At 40.6% G+C, this 23,307-nt stretch overlaps 1 protein-coding gene across 1 annotated transcript in view; it reads right to left on the reverse strand.

Moving 5' to 3' along the window:
• Positions 1 to 7,627: 7,627 nt before the first annotated feature.
• Positions 7,628 to 23,307, reverse strand: part of ONECUT1 (one cut homeobox 1) — a 39,463-nt gene continuing 23,783 nt past the window's right edge. The window contains exon 2 of the mRNA XM_043921050.1: positions 7,628 to 15,469. Within this exon, the coding sequence (XP_043776985.1) occupies positions 15,177 to 15,469 (293 nt within the window). The 3' untranslated portion in view covers positions 7,628 to 15,176. The remainder of the gene's footprint in view (positions 15,470 to 23,307) is intronic.

Raw genomic sequence — 23,307 nt, forward strand, 5'->3', positions numbered from 1 at the left:
TGGTACAGGGAGTCCTGTTTACCCTTTATCCAGCTATGTCTAATATTCACATTTTACATAACCATAGTGCAATTGTTGAAACCAGGAAATTAATGTAGACACAATACTTTTAGCTATTCTAAAGACTTAATGTGAACTTGGACTGGTTTTCCACTACTATCCTTTTTCTTGTCCAGAATTCAGTCCAAGAGCTCACATTGTCATGTCTCCTAGTCTCCTCCAATAGTGACAATTCTTCAGTCTTTCTTGACCTTAACACTTTTGAAGAGTACCAGTCAATTAATTTTGTATAATGTTCCTCAGTTGTCTGATACTTTCTCATGATTAGATTGAAGAAATTTATTTTGGATAGTATACTGATGTTCATATGTGTTATTTATAGGTGACTCAGACAGTAAAGAATCTACCTGAAATGCAGGAGACTTGGGTTCAATCCCTAGGTCAGGAAGATCCCCTGGAGAAAGAAATGACAACACATTGCAGTTTTCTTGCCTGGAGATTTCCATGGACAGAGGAACCTGGCGGGGTCCATGGGGTTACAAAAGAGCCTGACATGATTGAGCAACTAACGTCTCCACTTTTTTACTTTTCACTAATGCTAACTTTGATCTCTTGGTTGAGGAGCTATCAGGTTTCTCTGTTGTAAAGTTACTATCTTTCCCCTCTGTAATTAGTAAGCATCTTCTATGGAGATACTTTGAGATTTTGCACATATCCGATTTCTTATCTTTTACCGATTTTAGCATTCATCAATAGTTGTTGCTTGTAGCACTTATTATGGAGATATTTGCTTAGTGGTGATTAACTATTTCAGTCTCTCATTTTACATTTTTTAAATTGAAATTCTACTCTAGTAAAGGCTGCCCCTCCTTCCCATTTATTTATTCAGTTATATATTTATGTTAGTATGAACTGGTAGATATTTATTTTATTGTATGGGTTATAATCCAATACTCATTATTTATTTTGCAGTTCAAATTGTTCAAACTGAAGCCTTTGGGAGCTCTTTTAAAGTCTTCTCCTATACCCTTCAACAGGTCTTATTGTTTAAAAAGTAATAGCATAATTAAGATATAATTCACATAAAATTCATCCTTTTATATTGTACAGTTCAGTGGCTTTTCACATTTTAAAAAGACTGTGAAACTATCACCACTGTCTAATTCTACAACATTTTAATCACCCTGCCCAAAAGAAACCCCACAGCCATTATCAGTCATTCCACATTTCTCCATTCCCTCAGGCCCTGGCAACCACTAATCCACTTTTTTCTTCTGTGGACTTGCTTATTCTGGACATTTCATGTAAATGGGATTGTACAATATTTGGTCTTTTATGTCTGTTTCCTTTCACTTAGCATAGCATTTTTGAAATCCATCCATGTTGTAGCATGCATCAGTTCTTTTTATAGCTGAATAACAGCTCAATATATGGGCATAATACAAACTGTTTATTCACTTAGCCAGTTAATGAACACTTGGGTTGTTTCCACTTTTTTGCTGTTATGATTAATGATGTTATAAGCATTTGTGTACAGCCTTTTGGGTGAACATATGTTTTCAGTTCTTGGTTCTATACCTACTAGTAGAATTTCTGGATCAAAGGGTAACTCTATGACTTACAGTTTGTAGAACTGCCAATTTGTTTTCTGAAGTAGCTGTACCTAACACCCCCACTGGTAACATATGACCATTTCAATTTCTCTACGTCCTTGCCAACACTCGGTATTATCTTTTTTAATATAGCCACTCTAGTGGGCATGAATCGTTCCTGGTGGGTTGGATTTGCACTTCCCCAATGATTAATGATGTAGCATGTGGGATCAGGTTCTCTAAGTGAACCTGGGCCCCCTGCATTGGGAGCATGTAGTCCTACCCACTGGACCACCAGGGAAGTCCCTAGTTACTTCTAATACTTTTGTCTTTTAACCTTTATACTAGAGGTAATTGGTTAACCTGCCACCATATTATATATTATAGTATTCTAAACTTGAATATATACTTACCTTTACTGGTGTGTTGTATTTTCATATATTTTCACTTTAATTAGCATTACGCAAACCGTGAACTGCTAGATGTCCAAGTTGGGTTTAGAAAAGGAAGAGGAATCAGAGATCAAATTGTCAACATCCACTGAATCATAGAGAAAGCTAGAGAATTCCAGAAAAATATCTACCTCTGTTTCGTCGACTACACCAAAGCCTCTGTGTTGATCATAATAAACTATGGAAAGAACCTAAAGAGATGGGAATACCGGACCATCTTACCTGTCTCCTGAGAAACCTGTATGCAGGTCAAGAAGCCGAAGTTAGAACCCCGTATGGAACAACCGATTGGTTTAAGATGGAGAAAGGAGCACAACAGAGCTGTCTGCTGTCACCCTGTTTGTTTAATCTGTATGCTGAGCACATCATGAGAAATGCCAGGCTAGATAAGTTACAAGCTAGAATCAAGATAGGTGGAAGAAACATCAACAACCTCAGATATGTGGATGATATCACTTTAATGGCAGAAAGCGAAAAGAGCCTCTTGATGAGGGTGAAGGAGAAGGGTGAAAGAGCCAGTTTAAAACTAAATATCAAAAAAACTAAGCTATTATTTCATGGCAAATAGAGGGGGAAAAGGTGGAAGTAGTGACAGATTTCCTCTTACTGGGCTCTAAAATCACTGTGGATGGTGACTGCAGCCATGAGATCAGATGTTTCCTTCTTGGCAGGAAAGCTATGACAAACCTAGACAGTGTGATGAAAAGCAGACACATTACTCTGCTGACAAACGTCCATATAGTCGAGACTATAGTCTTCCCAGTGGTCATGTACGATTTTGAGAGCCGGACCCTAAAGGCAGAGCGTGGAAGAATCGATGCCTTCGAACTGTGGTGTTGGAGAAGACTGCTGAGAGTCCCTTGGACACCAAGGAGATCAAACCAATCAATCTTAAAGGAAATCAACCCTGAATACTTGTTGGAAGTACCGATGCTAAAGCTGAAATTCCAGTATTTTGGTCATCTGATGTGAACAGCTGACTCATTGGAAAAGTCCCTGATGCTGGGAAAGATTGAAGGCAGAAGAAGGTGTCAGAGAATGAGATGGCTGGATGGCATCACCAATGCAATGGACATGAGCTTGGGCAAACTTCGGGAGATGGTGAGGGACAGAGAGGCCTGGCATGCTGCAGTCCATGAGGTCACAAAGAGTTGGGCATGACTGGGCGACTGAACAACAACAGCATCTTTTCATTTCAGCTTAAAAAATGCCCTTCAGCATTTCTTAAAAGGCAGGTGTAGAGGTAATGAACTCCTTTAGCTTTTGTTTGTCTGGGAAAGTCTCTTTATCTCTCTACTTATGAAGAAATGTCTTTGCTGGATAGTATGTTTTTGACTGACATTTTTCTTTCAGCACTTCGGAATATATCACCCTATTCTTTCCTGATCTGTAAGGTTTCTGTGGAAAAAATCTGCTGATAGCCTTATGAAGTCTCCCTTGTAAGTTACAAGTTTTTCTCTTCCTGTTTTAAGATGTTCTCTTTGATTTTTGACAGTTTTATTATAGTGTGTCTAGAGAAGATCTCTGAGTTTTTGAGGGTACCTATGAGTTTTGAACTGTGGTGTTGGAGAAGACTCTTGAGAGTCCCTTGGACTGCAAGGAGATCCAACCTGTCCATCCTGAAGGAGATAAGTTCTGGGTGTTCATTGGAAGGACTGATGCTGAAGCTGAAAGTCCAATACTTTGGCCACCTCATGCAAAGAGTTGACTCATTGGAAAAGACCCTGATGCTGGGAGGGATTGGGGGCAGGAGGAGAAGGGGATGACAGAGGATGAGATGGCTGGATGGCATCACTGACTCAATGGGCATGAGTTTGCGTAAACTCCGGGAGTTTGTGATGGACAGGGAGGCCTGGCGTGCTGTGATTCATGGGGTTGCAAAGAGTCGAACACGGCTGAGCAACTGAACTGAACTGATGAGTTTCATGAACTTGGATATCTAAACAGCTGAGAAAAGAGCAAGGCGCATTCTCTTCCATCACCTTCTTTGTACCCATGCATACATACTGAGGGCATCATACTCCGCACAAGTGTAATCACTGGAAGTGAGGACCTGCTCAGGAGGGAAGAAATAGGAAAAACTGTTTTAGAAGGAATTGAAACCAAATAAAATTTATAAATTATGTTTGCCATCAGCAAGGAGTATGTATACACCTTGTTTTCAGCTCTTTAATGAAACAGAAGAGAAATGCTGACCCCATCTGGAGGCTTCCATATTTCTTCTGGCTTTCTTCCCCTGGACTTCATTTGTAACCCTTCCTCATGAGTGCATGCTCAGTTGCTCGGTCACGTCCCACTCCGGGACTGTAGATTGTAAGGCTCCTCTGTCCATGGAATTCCCTAGGTAAGAACACTGGATTGGGTTGCCATTTCCTCCTCCAAGGGATCTTCTCAACCCAGGGATCAAATCCATGTCTCTTGCATCTCCTGCATTGCAGGTGGATTCTTTACCACTAACCACCTGGGAAGCCCCAAGGGGGTTTTAATCCTCCAAGGTCCTCTCTGTGGAGCTTTCCAAATCTCTCCAAATTAACTCCAGTCTCTTACAGAATCTACAGTTGAAGCCTTTAGGGAATGGTGTTTGAGATGCTTCCAGGAGTCTCCCCATCCTCTGTAAGTCTCAAAGTCAACTCACCCCTCAAAAACTGCTACCCAGTGGATAATTCTTCTTTCCTTTCTGGTACCTTGGTCCTTAGATATTAAGATAGACATCTTTTTTCTTGGGGACGGTCTTGATCCCTGCTTCCTGTACAATTCATGAACCTTCATCCATAGTTCTTCAGTCACTTTGTCTGTCAGATCTAATCCCTTGAATTTATTTCTCACTTCTACTGTATAATCATAAGGGATATGTTTTAGGTCATACCTGAATGGTCTAGTGGTTTTCCCTACTTTCTTCAATTTAAGTCTGAATTTGGCAATAAGGAGTTCATGATCTGAGCCACAGTCAACTCCCGGTCTTGTTTTTGCTGACTGTATAGAGTTTCTTCATCTTTGGCTGCAAGGCATATAATCAATCTGATTTCGATATTGACCATCTGGTGATGTCCAGGTGTAGAGTCTTCTCTTGTGTTGTTGGAAGAGGGTGTTTGCTGTGACCAGTGTGTTCTCTTGGCAAAACTTCGTTAGCCTTTGCCCTCCTCCATTCTGTACTCCAAGGCCAAATTTGCCTGTTACTCCAGGTATCTTTTGAATTCCTACCTTTGCATTCCAGTCCCCTATAATGAAAAGGACATCTATTTTGGGTGTTAGTTCTAGAAGGTCTTGTAGGTCTTCATAGAACCATTCAACTTCAGCTTCTTCAGCATTACTGGTGAGGGCATAGACTTGGATTACTGGGATATTGAATGGTTTGCCTTAGAAATGAACAGAGATCATTCTGTCATTTTTGAGATTGCATCCAAGTACTGCATTTTGGACTTTTTCATTGACTGTGATGGCTACTCCATTTCTTCTAAGGGATTCTTGTCCACAGTAGTAGATATAATCGTCATCTGAGTTAAATTCACCCATTCCAGTCCAGTTTAGTTCGCTGATTCCTAAAATGTCGATGTTCACTCTTGTCATCTCCTGTTTGACTACTTACAATTTGCCTTGATTCATGGACCTAACATTCCAGGTTCCTATGAAATATTGCTCTTTACAGCATCAGACTTTACTTCCACCACCAGTCACATCCACAACTGGGTGTTGTTGTTGTTTTGGCTCCGTCTCTTCATTCTTTCTGGAATTATTTCTCCACTGATCTCCAGTAGCATACTGGGCACCTACCGACCTGGGGAGTTCATATTTCAGTGTCCTATCTTTTTGCCTTTTCATACTGTTCATGGGGTTCTCAAGGCCAGGAGAACTATCAATAACTTCAGATAAGCAGATGACACCACCTTTATGGCAGAAAGTGAAGAAGAACTAAAGAACCTTCTGATGAAAGTGAAAGAGAAAAGTGAAAAAATTGGTTTAAAACTCAACAGTCAGAAAACTAAGATCATGACATCTGGGCCCATCACTTCATGGCAAATAGATGGGAAAACAGTGGAAACAGTGACAGACTTTATTTTTGGGGGCTCCAAAATCACTGCAGATGGTGACTGCAGCCATGAAATTAAAAGATGCTTGCTCTTTGGAAGAAAATTTATGACCTAGACATAGGTCATAACATATGACAGCATATTAAACCTAGACAGCATATTAAAAAGCAGAGACATTACTTTGCCAGCAAAGGTCCATCTAGTCAAAGCTATGGTTTTTCCAGTAGTCATGTATGGATGTGAGAGTTGGACCATAAAGAAAGTTGAGCGCCAAAGAATTGATGCTTTTGAACTGTGGCGTTGGAGAAGACTTTCGAGAGTCCCTTAGACTGCAAGGAGATTCAACCAGTCCATCTTAAAGGAAATCAGTCCTGAATATTCATTTGAAGGACTGATGCTGAAGCTGAAACTCCAATGCTTTGGCCACTTGATGCAAAGAACTGACTCATCTAAAAAGACCCTGATGCTGGAAAAGATTGAAGGCAGGAGGAGAAGGGGTCAACAGAGGATGAGATGGTTGGTTGGCATTACTGACTCAATGGACATAAGTTTGAGTAAACTCTGGGAGTTAGTAATGGACAGGGAGGCCTGGCGTGCTGCAGTTCATGGGGTTGCAAAGAGTTGGACACAACTGAGCGACTGAACTGAACTAATAGAGACCCTTCCAGGGTCAACCCACTGGACCACTTGAGAGAGCCCCACTCATATTTTATTCTACAGCTTCTCCCCACTCCCACCTTTGGAGAGTATAATGTAATTACTGGGATCATGTCAGGAAATAACCCTGCTTTTATATTAAAAAAATCTTTTTAAACTGAGTTAGAAATTAGTGTTTTCCTTAAACTGGAAAAAATCTGCATTTTAAGATTAAATTTACCAATAATAATGAAAATAGATAAGATTTACTGAAGATTTGTCATATGCCAGACACTATGCTAAGCTTTACTTACTTCAAATTTCTAGTCTTCACAGCAGCCTTGTAATATATTTATTCCCATTTTACAGATGAGGAAGCTGAGATTTAGGGAAGTTAAATAATTAAATTATCTGCTCAAAGTCACATAGCTAGTAATCAGTATAGCAGGAATTCAAACTCAGTTTCTGTTTTTCCTGAGCCAAGCCTCTTAATCAATCAGTATATTCTATCATTCCATAAAATATAAGAATCTTGATTTCTTAGCCCTCCCTTAGCTCCACACACATATGACACATGCACACACACACACACACACACACACACACACATGTTATTTTATCGGAGAGGACTTTTAAAGGCCATGCTCTCTAATAATAATTTTCATTTCTTCTGAGGGTCAACTAGGTTAATATAAATGGCTAACATCTTCAAATAAATTGTCCAGCTTCCTTTTAAAAAATCCTTCTGCTCCAGTAGAGAATACCTCTTTCTTCCCCCCACCTTAATTTTTCTTTAGGTCATGGCACTGGCTTGAGTTTTCAAGCATGTTGTCCCCTTAACTTCACCCTTCCTCCAAAGAAAACCCACAAGCTACTCACTGAGGATTGCAGAGAGAATAAAAACAAAAGAAGGCAAGAATTGTCTAAATTTAAAGTGCTGGAAAATCCAACATTTTATTTACTACATTTTGGTGACTACATAAATGCTGAAACATTTTAACACTGAAAAGCATGATGGCATCATCACTTGCTTTTTTTTCTTTTTTTCTTTTTTGCTTAGCAAACACAGCAGATGATATTGCACGGCATAAAGTGAGAACAGTAGCGAAGCTTAAAGAAAATGAAAGAAACCTTGACGTGGTACAGGAGATACTCATAAACAAACCAGGGTAATGCCTAATGCATCACACTTTTCGTTGCTACACACGAAAATACAGAAGAAGCATTGGACAGAGAGAAAGAGAGAGAGACAAAATATTAGCAAACAACCATAACTGGGTACAATAATCATTTAGTCTGAAATGTAGATGCAACGTAGAAACTACCACTGCTTTCTAATTGACAAAGAAAATGACAGCAACATTTGTCTTTTATCAAAAATCTTCTAAGCCCCTCATGATTAGGTTTTAAAATTAATTAATTATGTATTTACCTTTTTTTTTTTTTTCATTACTAAGGAAGAACTCCCTCTGCTCTTGGAAGATATTCTACTCTACTGATCTTTTTTTTTTTTAATTTAATTTTTTTTTTTTTTTTTTTACCTGATGATTGTCTTAGGCACCCTCCTTACATAATAAACCATCAAGCTAACTTGAACAGGGAAACTGAGTCACACTCAAACATGAGCTAAGGTCAAAGGTACTGAAAATAGGAGAGGGAAAGGGACAGGTCTACGTGAGTGACAGATGGGCTGACTTTAGAAGGAACGAGAAACTCAGGGAGATATGAAGACAACTACCGAAGCAAGTGGAAGACAATGTTTTAAAGTTTATTTTGTTAAAAAATACTTGTCACTTGGTTCAGACGGCAAATGTCAAATGAGCCCACAATGATTATGTAATAAATGCAGAACATACCACAAAAAAATTGAGACTAACACAGAAACAGAAAATAAGACCTTATGAATACAACTCTGTTCAGCGTTTCATTGCTGATGGTGAAAGTCAACTCCCTCAACCATTTTCCTGGGCTTTCTGTAACTCACTACACAGCATTTGTATTAAAAACAAATAATTAATCAATGCTTACCAATAGAGCACTGAATGATCCTGCAACTCAGAGCAGATTTATTGCCCTATTAAAATACATAACAAGTATAAAAATGTTTCTAAGAAAATGTAACATTTGACCCAAAGTCTAAACCCTCCCTTTCCTTCCCCCACCCCAAACACCCCTGCAAAAGAAAATAAGGTAACATTCTTGTATTGGGAGAAAAAGTATTTACATCTATGGATTTATGTCATGTAGTTGAAACAACTTACTTAGCAAAATTAAACAAAATAGTGGGCACCGGGTCTTCTGAGGACGCTCTGGTCAGCTGAGAATTCTCTGTGTGTGCTGATCTGAAGCAGGGCCAAGTGTTGATTAAAGGGGCTTGGGGCAGGGACCATCTTTAGTGTGGGCAAGAAAACTAGTGGGAAGATGACCAGTGAGAAGAGACAAACTCAAACAAGTCTGAAGTTCATTCACCCTTGGGACTGTGGCATTTGAGAATTCTTCTAATTTTGGTTGGGGGTGGTGGTTTGGGGAGGGAAAAGGGTAATTGTGGGTAGTAGATGCCAAGAATAAAAAAAAAAAAATGAGGTGGCATCTGTATCTTTGAAATATTTTTCTTAAATTTGATTTCTAACTGGGGTTCAGCAATCGTGTTTTGCTTCTTCTGCAGGTTGGCTGGACAGGCAGAGGCCAGGTCTGCTGCTACTTAGCCTGACTTTCTCTCTAAGGTCACAGGCCTGTGATGATCTCTTAGGTCTGGAAAGGAACTGTCTCCAAGCCCTGCCTTGAAGCACTTCAGAAACTTAGTGATACTTAAGAGGATTTCCAAATTCAAGTTAGCTTGTCTCTTCGAGTTTTTACACTTTTTACTTCTCATACCTGGGCAAATGTTTTTTTTAATTTTTTTTAAAAAGTGGCAAAATATCTCACAAATGCCGGTGCTTTGAAACATTAAACAAGTCTTAAATTCTTTGGAATTTCAGGTCTAACCTGCAAAGCAATCTTTTCTTAAAGAAAAAAAAAATTGATAAATTAAAGGAAGAACATGAACAATGCCTTTCTTCTAAGTGACAGAAAAGACTACCTTGAAACACCCATTTTGGCATGTACAGATTTTTTGAGGGGGGAGCCTGGCAGTGTTCACAACACACACTGAAGTGCCTGCTAAGAAAAGCTGAAGATACACCCTGCAGTTAAGAGAAGTTCTTGCCTTCAGCTAATCTTAGCATAGAGAACAAAAAGATTGTAACATAAAGCTTTGGCCATTTCCATTCTACTATATACATTTTAAAAACTACACAGTCATAAATTAACACAGTGATTAAATAAGCTCATATAAAATGTAATTTAAATTAAAAAAAATCACAGCACATTATAGAGAAAAATAGGAACCAGTTTCACAAAAAAAGATTATATATACTTCTTTACCCTGTGGAAACAAATTTACTACGAAAACACAAAAACTTCATAAGTAACCGTCAGAATGAAAATCATTTCTTATTCCATTCTTGCATTTTTACACAACCCTTCACCCACCTGGGGAACATTTCCAGAAATTAAGTCTTCCTTGAGCAACAGAGCAGTTCTTCTGAGAAAATAAACCCCAAACCAAAGTGGGGGTGGGGTGGGGGACATCCCAAACATACAAACTACAAAATAAATAAGAATTATAAAGTTTTTTTTAAAAGTAACCTTAACAATTATCAAACTAGTAAGTTCTGCCTTATCACATAGACTCTCTATACAACATAACCCTAAAACTTTATTACTATGAGGTATTTGGAGGAATTGGTAAAAGTGATGCACGGCCTGCCTGGGGAAGGGACTCGGTGAAGTTGGGGGGAGCTTTGAGAGGGAATGAGGAGGAGGAGCTTTGGTTTATCAGCAAGAAATTGGGGGAAAAAAGTCATCCTTTGGTATCAAAGAAAGTTTCATTGCATGGTTGCACGGAAAAAGCACCACGGTGATTAATTATTCCTTTTTTTTTTTTTTTTTCATTAGTGGCCTTTCTAAGAGGCTGAGGTATTCAAAGAGTATAAGGTGAGAGAGGTCAACAGCGGTTTAACACTTTGGTTCAAGCAAGGCACTCGTCCTAGGAGTTTACAAAGTTTGCAACATGTTTGCCTAGAGATTTACAAGTAGAACTAGCAGTAGTAAGAGTATATTTCCTAATGTTGTTGTTGTTGTCATTATCGTATCATTATTATTAAGAATGAAGACAAGTTTATACACTGAGTGAAGAGTGAGGCGGGGAGAGGAGGCGGGGGAGCGGGGAGGGGCGGAGTTCCCTCTGCAGACCAAGGCCGTGCATGAAAATATCTTTGGTATTCTTTGGTATCATCAATGTGATTAAAATCACCAATGGAAATCGAGTGAGGTAGCGTCTTTGGTTCACACTATAAATAGTAGATCTTTACACATTTTTTTTTTTTTTTACATGTGGAAGTAGCTATTTCTTACCTTCTGCTTCTTTGTCCTTACTATTTAGTAAATAGTTACCAAATGTACTGTAAAGCTAACCACACCACAAGAATCATCCAGAAGGCCCATGGAGTCTCAAAACGGCCTCTGGTGTTTGAATGCACCCTAAACGACTAGATAGGAAAGGGAGAAGTGCTTTCTCTTTGTTTGCTAAATGCATAGTTTTCATCCTTTATGTACAAAGAAGGGAGGCCCTTTCTTAAGGAAAATGTCTTTATAGCTCGTGTGAAAATGTCCTAGGACTCTTTGGTATAGCAAAGTCTGCATTTAACCTGCAAAGACCGGTTGGTCGTTCACCTGGGGTAGCAATGGGAGTGGCATGAATCTGAAAGTAATATAGAGCTTTACTTTTTTTTTTTCCTGGAAAATTAATTATGCTTTTGGGGGGGTAGAGTGAGTGACATGTTCAGTTGGAACGTCTAAATTTCCCCACACATTTTTTTTTCTTTTGGAGGGGAGGGGTCATCTATTCCGGCTGTATCCAGGAACTGGAATACTCAGTGCTTGACAAAAAGAATTCTTTTACCTGAACATTTACTGATGTCTGGGCTCTTGGGGTGTCCAGACATCATAATTCCCACTCTTTCTCTTGGCCCTTTTTCAGGGAAGCTTCTAGTCATGAGAGGACCTGAATGATTTATGGCCAAAAACAGTCTAACTTCCATTCCACCAAAAAAAAACAAAAAACAAAAACAAACCCAAAACATGCTATTTGAAATACAGTTTTGGAATAAACATGCATACAAAGAAAAGAGTGCGGTATCTTTTTAGGTGGTTTCACTAAAGGACTGAGAAATGCCGGGTGAACAAACAGCACTGTTAAGTGTGGTAGGTGAAGACATCTGAGAAGTAAATTAACGCCAGACTGAACAGGAATGGAAGCATTTTCTATGTGCCAAGTCAGAAGCAAGAAGGAATCAGTCATACATGATGTAATACGTGTATTGCTTGTGAGAAGCTGAGTTTGTCCATTAGGATTTCTAAAAAGCAAAGGTTGTGAGTATGCCTAAATAGTCAAGTAAAAAAACTGCTTTTCAGGCTCTGATTTGTGCATCTGTTTATGAGAAAATATATCTCTAGGCCCTGAAATTGCATAATGGGTGCAAATTCAATGCTGGTATGAAAATTATCTTTGGTGTTAGCAAATAGGATCACTGGTCATTTGAAAAAAAAAAATTATGGGGAAATACATGGCCATCCATCCAGTGGTGAGGATTTAATGCTTTCACTGCTTGGGGGCACGGGCTCGATCTCTAGCTGAGGAACTAAGATCCCGAATGCCATGAGGCTTGGCCAAACAAAACAAAATATTGTGGTGGGAATATTAAAAGTGTAGCAATATTCCTTAAGACTGTGTCTACACAATACCAAAATAATTGGTTGAAAATGTAAATTGTGTTGGTTGAAAATGTAATCTAATCTGAGTGGGTAACATAGGGAAAATGAAGCAAAAGACATGGTTGTCTGAATTCAACTTTTGTTTTTCCTGGGGTACTGAATCTGGTAAGGTTGTGTGTAGACACAGCTTGAATTTCCCTGCATTTAAAATTCTCATGTTTTAAATAAAAAAGGCTTTCTTCCCTCCTAAGTGATAAATATATTGTATTGTATTGTATTGCCCCCCTCTTTTTCTGGAGAGAGAAAAAAATGTTCATCAGTTTTTTTCTTTTTCACTTATGTCATTGAAAAGATGATATTTTTAGCAAATCTGAGAGGATGGCCATTTAAATGGTTTCTTTTAATAGCTGAACTATAATTGTGCCATATTTAGAAGGGGAAATTTAAAGATGGAATTTGGGGTGAGATTAAAAATAAGACAAAGACAAAATGTGTCAAGGCAAATGCAGTTTCATCCAAGGAGGAGTATGTCTTGGTTTCCTTTTCTCATCCCACGGCAGACACAAAGGAGACACAGATGGCTTGTGGGTTCATCTCTCCAGGTGCCTGCCTCTTCTAGACCTGGACAAGATGCTGATATTTGATTCTAAGGAGTTAGGTTTTGTGTCAGAATGGTTCAATTTTTAATTTAGCATTTAAATGAGTCTCAGTAAATAGCTTATTATTGAGATAATATTTAATTTTATATTTCTAGTTAGGTGTGGTGATTAAGAGTACCCAATTCTTTAACCTACTAGTACAAAAGGTATCCACTTACATGGTTACAGTTCAACTGATCCCAAGAGAATTTTTCTGGGAACCAAGTGGTTCACTTGGGTACTACTAGAATAACTGTATTACCTTGTGTGGGTTTTGTTTGTTTGTTTTTTTTTTTTTTGCCTTGATTACTATAGCCCTGATTTAAGTGATTTGGAAAAATAGAAATTTAAAATTTTGTATTTGGAAAATTTTCAGGTCTAGTTTTTAACCTGTCCCTGTTAGAGAGTGGAATCTATGTTATAAAATTTCCAGCTTAATGTGGTAGCAAGAAAGAATGTAGTATGTTTTGGAGGTTATGCTTAGTGAAATAGATAGCTTAATACTTATGGAACCCAAGGTCTTACCTTCCACTAGAATTCTTGCTTTCTCTATGCAGTTCCATAATTTCTTGGTTGCACCTGTTATTTTTATTGGTGTCCAAGTCACAAAATGTCTGGGATTGGCAATCAAATCAGCTCGATTATATTTTCAGGATATAATGAACTGGATAGTTCGTTTTAATAATAATGTTGGTCTGCTTATTTTGTGTGGTTGTAAAGTATTTGAAATAGGTATTTGGTGTCAAATGTATAAGGCAAATTTTAGTCAAATTTACCTAAGTATGGGGTGCTTCATTCAGTGGCATTTTACCGAAAAGAATGACTTTGAACAAATTTTCTAGTTTAGCTACATGTCCTGTTAAACTTAGTTTTCTAAGTTTACAAATGGGTCCTACTTTGGAAGAATCACCAGGTTTTCTCAGCAATGAACAGAGCATGGAGTCATGTCTATATGTTTACTTAAGTGACATTTATAGATCCCAAAAGGGAATGTGCCATCTGGATGTACATGTATACTGCACTGACCTCTCTGTTATGATATAAATTGCTTCCCTGAAGCTACATTCTTTCTTGCCAGTTCTGAAAACTAATATTTCAAATGCTTCAAGAGTCATAAATAATAGTCATGATTCTACGTGGTATGTGTATTATAGCTAGATCAGTTCATACGTATAACTTTACATAGTATCTTGTGTAAAAATAGCTTTGGTTATTAAAATCATTGCAATAAAATACCTGCACTATAATATTAAGTGTGTTCTTTGGTACCTAGGTGATTTTCTTTCTTTAATGGATGGACTCTTGTTTCATTTCTTAAAAAATATCTGAACATTCCTTAACAAACAAAGAGAATGCACTGGTTTAGGTGTCATTCAAATTTCTTTGCTGGGTTTGAATCTGCGTTTAGGTTGTGGGCCTGGCAGGTTCAAACGCTAGGCTAGTTGAGCAAAATCAAGCTCCTAATCCCATGAACTCAGACAACCCCACACTACGTTGGTTGCACTACTGTAGCACAACCCTTCCTGAAGACCAGCCCTGCCTAAGTCCCTAACCACTGGTGGTGGTCGTGGTGGTGTGCGTGTGTATGTGTGGGTGTATTCACGCACACACCCACACACAGTACTGAGACACCATACACCTTCATGGCGCGGTGGAGTGGATGAGAAAGTCTGATCTTAAAGGGGTCCACTCGATGGCTCAAAATCACTGTGCTCCAAACCACAAGACAGCCAAGCACAGCCAGGATGATCGCGGACAGAAGCTGTGAGATCCAGTGGTGCCTTCCTGCTCATAATTTTTCTTGCCAAGTTGTCACCCGGCTGAAGTGTGTGTCTCCGAACAAAGTCAGAATGCAGGTGAGCTATGTCTTTGGTTTCTTTGGACTATAAATAACACTTTTTTTTTTCTTCAAATATTTCTAAGTATAAACCTGCTATCTTGAGGTCCTGGTCTTTAAAAATTTTTTTCTTTTTATTTAAAGCTTTTCCACCGAGGTTTCAGTTCGTGGTTATTCCTTCATGCTTTGGTACAAGTGCTTGATGAAGAAGATGAGTTGCCTGAATTGGAGCCGCCCTCGTCCTGCCACTTGTCCAGACTCCTCCTCCTCGCATTCATGAAGAAGTTGCTGACGGTGCTCAGCTCCAACCCCAGCTGCTGGGAAATGGTGATTTGCAATTCTTTGGATGGACGCTTATTTTCCTTGAATATTGCGTGTAGAGTTCGACGCTGGACATCTGTGAAGACCAACCTGGGCTTTTTGGGTGTGTTGCCTCTATCCTTCCCGTGTTCTTGCTCTTTCCTTTTGCATGCTGCAAAGAGACACAGAGGCTGTTAGAACAGACCGACTGGGAGACTTGAGAGTAGAAAGGCCCAGCCCATTCAATCTGTTAGGCATTCCTCACGGCCACTTTCTATCTGCTGACCTCTGGTTTTAGCACTATCGTGGGCTGGGAGGGAAGTGTAACAAAGGCATGGACAATGAGGAGGAGATAGAGTTTTGTGAGTAGTGGGCATGGGTCCTGGCTTTGACGAGTATCTGTGTTTTTTTGGTGGTAAATCAATTAACGGAGTATGGACCTTGATTTCTCATCTGTGGAATGCTGGGTTTTAGATAAGTGAACTTATTATTTGAACTTTTTCTTTTTTATTACTCTCCATAAAGTAGATGTAAGAACATCTACCTTACTGGGTTGTGGTAAGAATATATGAAACAGTATGTAAAAGTTAACATAAACTAGAGGGCTTCACAAACACAAAGTCTTATCACCTAGAAGTGAGTGTTGCCCTCAAAGGATTTACGGTCTGCTGCTGGTGGAATACTAAGAACCTAATTGAGGGTCTAAAAGCCAAAAAAAAAAAAAGGAAAAAAAAAGGAATTGCATTTGTTTCCCTTCTGGTTGTTTTTGTTCCCTAGGAAACAAACTAGGAAAGAGTTAGTATGCAAGAAAACTCCATAGTGTCCTACCATGCCCAACAGTTTTCCACCGATTCTTTGGTGGAATCAGGACCTGGGGAGCAGGGATGAAGTGCACTTCGTCACCACTGGGGCTAAACTGTGACATTAGCCTTGTCCACTTTGGGGTGTCCCTGTGCTCCTTTCTCTTCTTCACGAGAGTCTTGCTGCTGGAGTTGCCCTCTTCCCTAGCCCCATCTCCCACTGAGAAGGCCCATTTCCTGCCCATGCCCATACAGGCAGCTCCTGTATCATGAAGCTGCCTCTTGGCTGCTAGAGCTATTCTGGTGCATCATCCCAATGTGGTCCTCAGGTCCCCAGGGTTTGGTGCTGGATCGGGGGCTCCTCACCTCAGATGCCATACTCCTCTTTCTCAGCTAAATTGGCTCACTGGCTTCTCCCTGCCAAAGGGGCACTGAATTGCTAATGATGCCCTCCCCTCCCTCTCCTGCCCACCTCCCCCATCAATGAATCCCTGCAGCCATCCCCACAGAACCATGCAACTGAAGTAAAAACAGTGTTCTCTGGCTATGCTAATTCAACTTTAAGACAAGGCTCTGGTGCTGTAATCCCAGTCAGTTTCCGGCCCCTGGCCAGGGTTTGCACCTCCTCCCCCTTCCTGCCGCCTCCCCCACCCGCACCCCCCATCCCTCTGCCACCCACCCAGTGCAGAGGTTCCTGAGCAGCCTCGGTTATCTTCACAGCTGGCTACTGCACCCTGTATGGTGTTCACTCCCACCACAGCAAAAGGCAGACAGGGCATCTTCTCGGTGGAGATGGGGCCTGCCACTCTTTCATGTTGCTGTAGCCGGCTGCCCTATCTACTGCTGTCTCCTGCTCCCTCTTCCTTTTTGAATTCCAGGTTCCTAATTCCTTACTAGGTGGTTCACCACCTCTGGCTGGGTGCAGCCTCCGTTCTCTCCCCAGTTAGCCCTGCCCTTACCTTTTGTACCCTGTTGTTCCACAAGGTGGATTCCCCTAAAGCTTTAGGTGTCCATTTAGCACAAGTCAGTTGAGCAATCAGAGCAGCTAAAAAGCTATTGGGTACAGGTTGAAAAAGCCCCCAGTCTTCAGAGTACAATCTAGGAGTCTCCAAGTCTTTTTTTAAAAAATCATGTGCTATTTAGTAAAGTGCTTTGAGTATTACATTCCCTTATATTATTTCTTTATACATGATATGCATGTGTTACTATACAACTGTGTTACAGACATTATAAAGCAAACACAAAATACAGAAAGTTTTAAAGGGGTAAAATAACATAAATAGATATAGAAATTCTCTTCTACAGTTGCATCAACTTACTCAGGACCCAGAGTGCATCATTTGCCTCACTCCAGGGACCACAGGTCCAATATATTGGAAATATAAGAACAAGAATTTCAGAATGGACATGAGGGATTGTTGTTTAGTTGCTAAGTCATGTCTGACTCTTTTGCAACCACACGGACTGTAGCCCACCAGGCTCCTCTGTCCATGGGATTTCCCAGCAAGAATACTAGAGTGGGTTGCCATTTCTTACTCCAGGGGATCTTCCATACCCGGGGACTGAACCCATGCCTCCTGCATTGGCAGGCAGATTGTTTACCACTGAGCCACCTGGGAAGCCTCGACAGGATGGGAGGCCTCTCTTTTATGTCCTCGGTTATGAAAGGGAGATTTTAGGCTAGTCAGGTCTTCTGGTACCTTTTATAACACATTCCATAGATCACTGGCTATGTCCTTTGCCCACCATGACAGAAAGCGTCTACATAATGGGAAAGATTTATTAAACACCCAACTCCCTCAGAGCATTGAGCTGTGCATACTGAACTAAGTGAGACAGTCCCTCCCCCCAGGGAACCCACAGCCTTCACTGGACAACCAGATTAAGTCCCTGAAAAAATAATCTGACTAGACTAAAGTCAAGTCTAGTTAGTTTGTGTCAACCCAAGTAGCCACAGCTTTACGTAATACTGATGCACATGGCTGGTTGATTCATTCACTTACATTCAAAAACGAATATAACACAAGCCTTTCTCTTAAGGAAGTCAATCTAATGGTTATGTAACCTAATAACTGCAGGAGTATGACAGGAGCCTACAGGATATTATCTCTGCTCGAAGATATTAAAGAAAGCATTGCACAAGAAGGATGCTTATGCTAGGCCCTAAAGGATGAGTAGGAGTTTGCTAGTGAGAAAAGTGGGAAAAACTCATTCCCAGCAGGGGGAGCAGCACTTGTGAAGGGCTGATAAGTGTTAGTAGATGGGTGGTGGAGCAAGAGTGCATGCAAGGAGGAAAGCTGTGGGGGACAAGGCTTCACAGGTAGACCAAGATCAGATACGAATTATATTGTGGGTAAGGTTTTGAGTAAGAGTGCTGTGTGATTGAATTTTAGTTTAGAAAAACCCCTCTGGCAGCGTTGTGGGGGGGTGAGGTGGAAAGCAGCAATTGAGGACATGTATGCTGACATGTGCTACTTTGACTTCCTTTAGGACACTCATTCTTGCACCTGTTGGAAGAAGCTGGTGACTCTCAGCTGAGGTCCATGCTGGGAACTGCCCCTGGCCAAAGGTTATGCCATCCCAGAGACAGGCTGGGGGGCTAGACACATCCAGTGGGGGATTGGCAGAGTAGGGGATGGGAGTATGAGGGCAGAGGTTGAAGACAGTGGAATGAATTGGTTTAAGGCTCCCCCCACACCAAACCCTTGCATCTAGTAGGGACAACTTTGAAGCATTGTCCAGCTCCAGAGTACCCTGTAGGATGGGTTGAGGCTATTTTTGCAACTTCATTAAAGTTCAACTCCATTTGCCTGGTCTTACTTCCTCCATGCCCTTCCCCACTCGAAAAGGGTTAATCTCCATAGCCCTCTTTCTGCATGCAAGTATCAGAGTCTGTTTCTCAGAAAACCTGGCCTAAGACAGAAGCCAATTAGAAAATCAGTGTAATAAGGACCCCAAGATAGACAGTGGCAGTTCAATATGGAAAACAGGAAGCAAATTTAGGAGCTTCTTGGAAGGGAGAACCAAAAGGAATTAGTAACAACAACCCTGCTGGGAGGAAGGAGTTCAGAAGCCTCCCAGGCTTCTGATTGGATGGTAGTAAGGGGCCATGAGGAATGCAGATAGAGAAATGAGTTTTATGAGAGCAGTTGTAAATTCTATGAGGGACAAATCCATCTGAAGTGCATGTCGGACATCCTGTTAAACATCTCCAATAGGTGGGGGTCCAGCAGATAGCAGAATACATGGGGCCTGGAGCTCGGGGGAGAGATCTGCGTTAGGAACATAGACTGGGAGTCGTTAGGGGTATCGACACCTCCCTGTGCAGAAGCTGGAGTGGCCGAGTAAGAAAGGAGAGAGCTCTATGGAGTGAAGAGTGGACTAAATTACACAGAACACATACCTATGTAAAAACACATAACTGAGCATCAGGTGCAGACTCTACTTATTTATCATTTAAAAGGCAGAACTAAGGGAAATCACAAAGAGATATCTATTTTCAACCTCACTAGGGTAACTGAGGGCTTTCCAGGTGGCGCTAATGGTGGAGAACATACCTGCCAATGCAAGAGACATAAGAGACTTGGGTTTGATCCCTGGGTCTGGAAGATCCCCTGCAGGAGGACATGGCAACCCACTCCAGTATTTTTGCCTGCAGAATCCCCATGGACAGAGGAGCCTGGCGGGCTGGGTCCGTAGGGTCACACAGAGTTGGACACGACTGAAGTGACTTAGCATACACACACACAAGGTAACTGAATAACTTCAGTGTGGTCCTTAGCACTTGGAAGGACTTGGCTGAAGCTACTCCAGAGCACCCTTTTCCAAATGGCATCAGAGGCATGATATTGTCTCAAACACGAGTTACTTGAAAAGAGGGTTTGCAGGCCAAGTACTTTCAGAAAAACCTACTATATATAGCATCTTCCTCAAAATGCATAATATGTGTTTAGCACATATAATTATGTTTCTCAAATTTATTTAATTCCAGAACTCTGTTTGGTAGAGACTGTCTGTCTATGTCTTATACAGTACTAATTCTGGGGAAATGCAGTTTGGAAGTTCCTGCCCTGAGCTTTCAAGCATTGCAAATGTCACTATGTCATAACCTGGGAAGTGGGATTCTCCTGGGGCAAGGAGCCTGGAGAACAGAACTCATTCTGTCTCTCCAGGGCAGGCTGCCATAGTGCTTGGCTGTAAGGGGAGCTCAGTACTCATATGGGTACTGGATGGGGTGACTAATTAAATGTGTGTGATTATATCTGGAAAGAGCATTGTACAGAAGTTGAAGTGGCCGAATAAGAAAGTAGAGATATCTATAGAGTGAAGAGTGGACTAAAGCTTGTTGAAGGTCAGTGTGTAACCTCAATGAGGTGCCCAGGAGAAGGAGCCCACAGAAACAAAATCATGCTTCTAGAAGCTTGTATAGAATTATAGATGTGAGACCTGTTCAGAGAATATAAATGAGAGCAATGTTTTGGCATTTCCATGGAACTCATATCAGGGTACATGTTGTTGTTGTTTAGCAGCTCAGTCGTGTCTGACTCTTTTGCGTCCTCTGTCTATGGGATTTCTCAGGCGAGAATACTGGAGTGGGTTGCCATTTTCTTCTCCAGGGTATCTTTCTGACCCAGGGATCAAACCCGCATCTCCTGCATTGGCAGGCAGATTCTTTACCACTGAGCCAGCAGGGAAGCCCCAGAGATTACCTAATATAAGGTTGGAAACCAGAAACTGGTCCATAAAAGTATGCAGTGGACAAAGAGAGAGAATGAGAAAGTGGGAATAAAGTCTGACAATAGGAACCACTGCTTAGGGAACAGTATTACATGTGTTTTATGGGAAAATCATATTTTTGTGTGGGTATATAGTTTTCACTAAAAATAGAGTAGTTATCACAGAACTAGACTAAAGGGAAGAAGATTCCTATTACATGCAAAAGGCAGTCCTGAAGAGGAAGAAGACTCGTCACAAGTCACCTCCATGAAGGTGGGCAAGTAGATATGTTTGCAGGATGCAGGGGCCAAGTGTAATGGGGCTGTCTCAGGTGACTTTGATCTTCTCTGGGAGCCAGGTCCCCTATAGTCAGTACTGTGTGGGAGACAGAACCAGGTATGGAAGATAGTAAAAGGCAGAGAATGATTTTGTGTATCACAAGAATAAAGGATTATAAAGAATTGTTTTTTTTAAAGGCAATGCATGAGGACATGGGCAAAGGACAAGCTTTCATCTCAGGCATGCCTGGGGCCCATGCTTTGCCCAAAGTTGGCAGGAGAGAACTAAGGGTATTTCAAGAAATATGAATTCTGAAAGATGTTGAAAGGCATTCCATGAACAATGAGTTTTGAGGTCAGGCAGTTTGGGAAATGCTGAGTTAATGATTAAGCAAGCTTCTTTAATGCAGGACTTCTCAGAGCCTTTAACATGCTAATACGCACTGATGCTTTCTAGCTTATGGGGTCTCTCAAACTTATTTGATTAAGCAACTCTTTTTACTCAGAGATTCTCTCAGGAATGGTGTTGCTTAGAACCATGTCTCTCAAAATCTGGTTGCCAGACCCATGCTGGTCTGTAAACTGTTACTGATCTGTAGCAAGATCAGAAAATTGAGAATAAACAATTAGAAAGTTTATGGCAGTTTGACATTGCTCCAACATTCTGTGATTATTGTTCTAGTAATACATTTTTTATTGTATTATCAAAACTATTGGTCCAGAACATATGGAAATTAGAGACAAACTTCACTACACAGAGTTGAAGAAGCCCTGTCTTAGAATACACTTTATAAAACATGGCATACAGTAATATCCTAGAATCAGCTGTCACCCAAGCATTAGTGTGTCAACATGTCCATTTTCCTGATATAACGACACAAAGGACTTTACAACATCTAAACTGCTGACTGAGCTGTGCAAAAGACTGCCAAGAATTTGTTTGGGAATAAGTAGGCACCTTGCTGTATATCTGAAAAGAACACAATATTGTAAATCAACTGTAGTTTAATTTAACAATTACAACAAAAAAAGACCTGCTGTGCCATATTCAAAAAAATATGTAGGCACAGACATGTGGGCTTGAGAGACATTTATAAAGTCAGATGGAATTATAAAACAACTTCTTAAATGAACCTGAGCTCACAGGACACAAGCTCAAGTCCCAGCTCTGTGGCCACTGATGGATGTGTGATCTTGGGCAAGTTACTTGTCTTCTAGAGCCTTAGTATACTCAGCTGCAAGGTAGAGGACAATGGCTTTCTTTCCTCTCAGGATTAGAATAAGCATTAAATAAGATAAGCTATGGGCTTCCCAGGTGCCACTAGTGGTAAAGAATCCACCTGCCAATGCATGAAACATAAGAGATGCAGGTCAAGGGTTTGATTCCTGGGTCGGGAAGATCCCTTGGAGGAGGGCATGGCAACTCGCTTCAATATTCTTGCCTGGAGAACCCCATGGACAGAGGAGCCTAACAGGCTACAGTCCATGAGGCTGCACAGAGTAGGACATGACTGAGGCAACTTGGCATGCATACAAGATCTGATTGCTGAAATGACTGTTGAAACGACAAATGCTTAAGAGATATTCTAGATGTTTACAAATTAATTCTCTGATCTTTTCTTCTCTGATCAAGATGCCAAGTATAAACACTGAATTTACACAGCAGGTTTGGGTCTTTGCTCTGTCTCTAGCCTGTGGTATAAACTTAGGCACATCACTTGATCTCTTTTTCTACATCCTTTCAATAAGTAGGCAGTGTTCTAAGGCCCCTGTAGGCTTTAAAGCCCTGTGAGTCAATGAATAAACCCATGCAGTGTCTCTCCTGGTGTCCAAAATTGTATATTATCTGTTAAAAAATTTCCAAGGTAACCTTACTCTGTCTTTTAGAATATATAACCACTATGGTGACTCTTCCATTTTATCTTCTCCATCCTTTTGGCTTCTCAAAAAGAGAAGGTACTGGCTCTGCAGGGAGAGCACCCAGTTTTGCAAATAGTTCGGATTCATGTTTATTTGAATGAAGGTGATCTAATACAAACTCATATTCTTCACAGTGGCTTCAGACTGATGAGCTTTAGAGATGAAAACGATAACTACAGCAGCAACCACAGACCCTGTGAACAGTTAAGCATTCTGAGCCCTTGAACAATAGGTACTTCATATTTTTGCCACTGTCTATTTTTCATTAAAATTGTAGGAAAATTGTCTGAACTTGC

The sequence above is a fragment of the Cervus elaphus genome, chromosome 12, assembly GCF_910594005.1.
Source record: "Cervus elaphus chromosome 12, mCerEla1.1, whole genome shotgun sequence".
Classification (NCBI taxonomy): domain Eukaryota; kingdom Metazoa; phylum Chordata; class Mammalia; order Artiodactyla; family Cervidae; genus Cervus; species Cervus elaphus.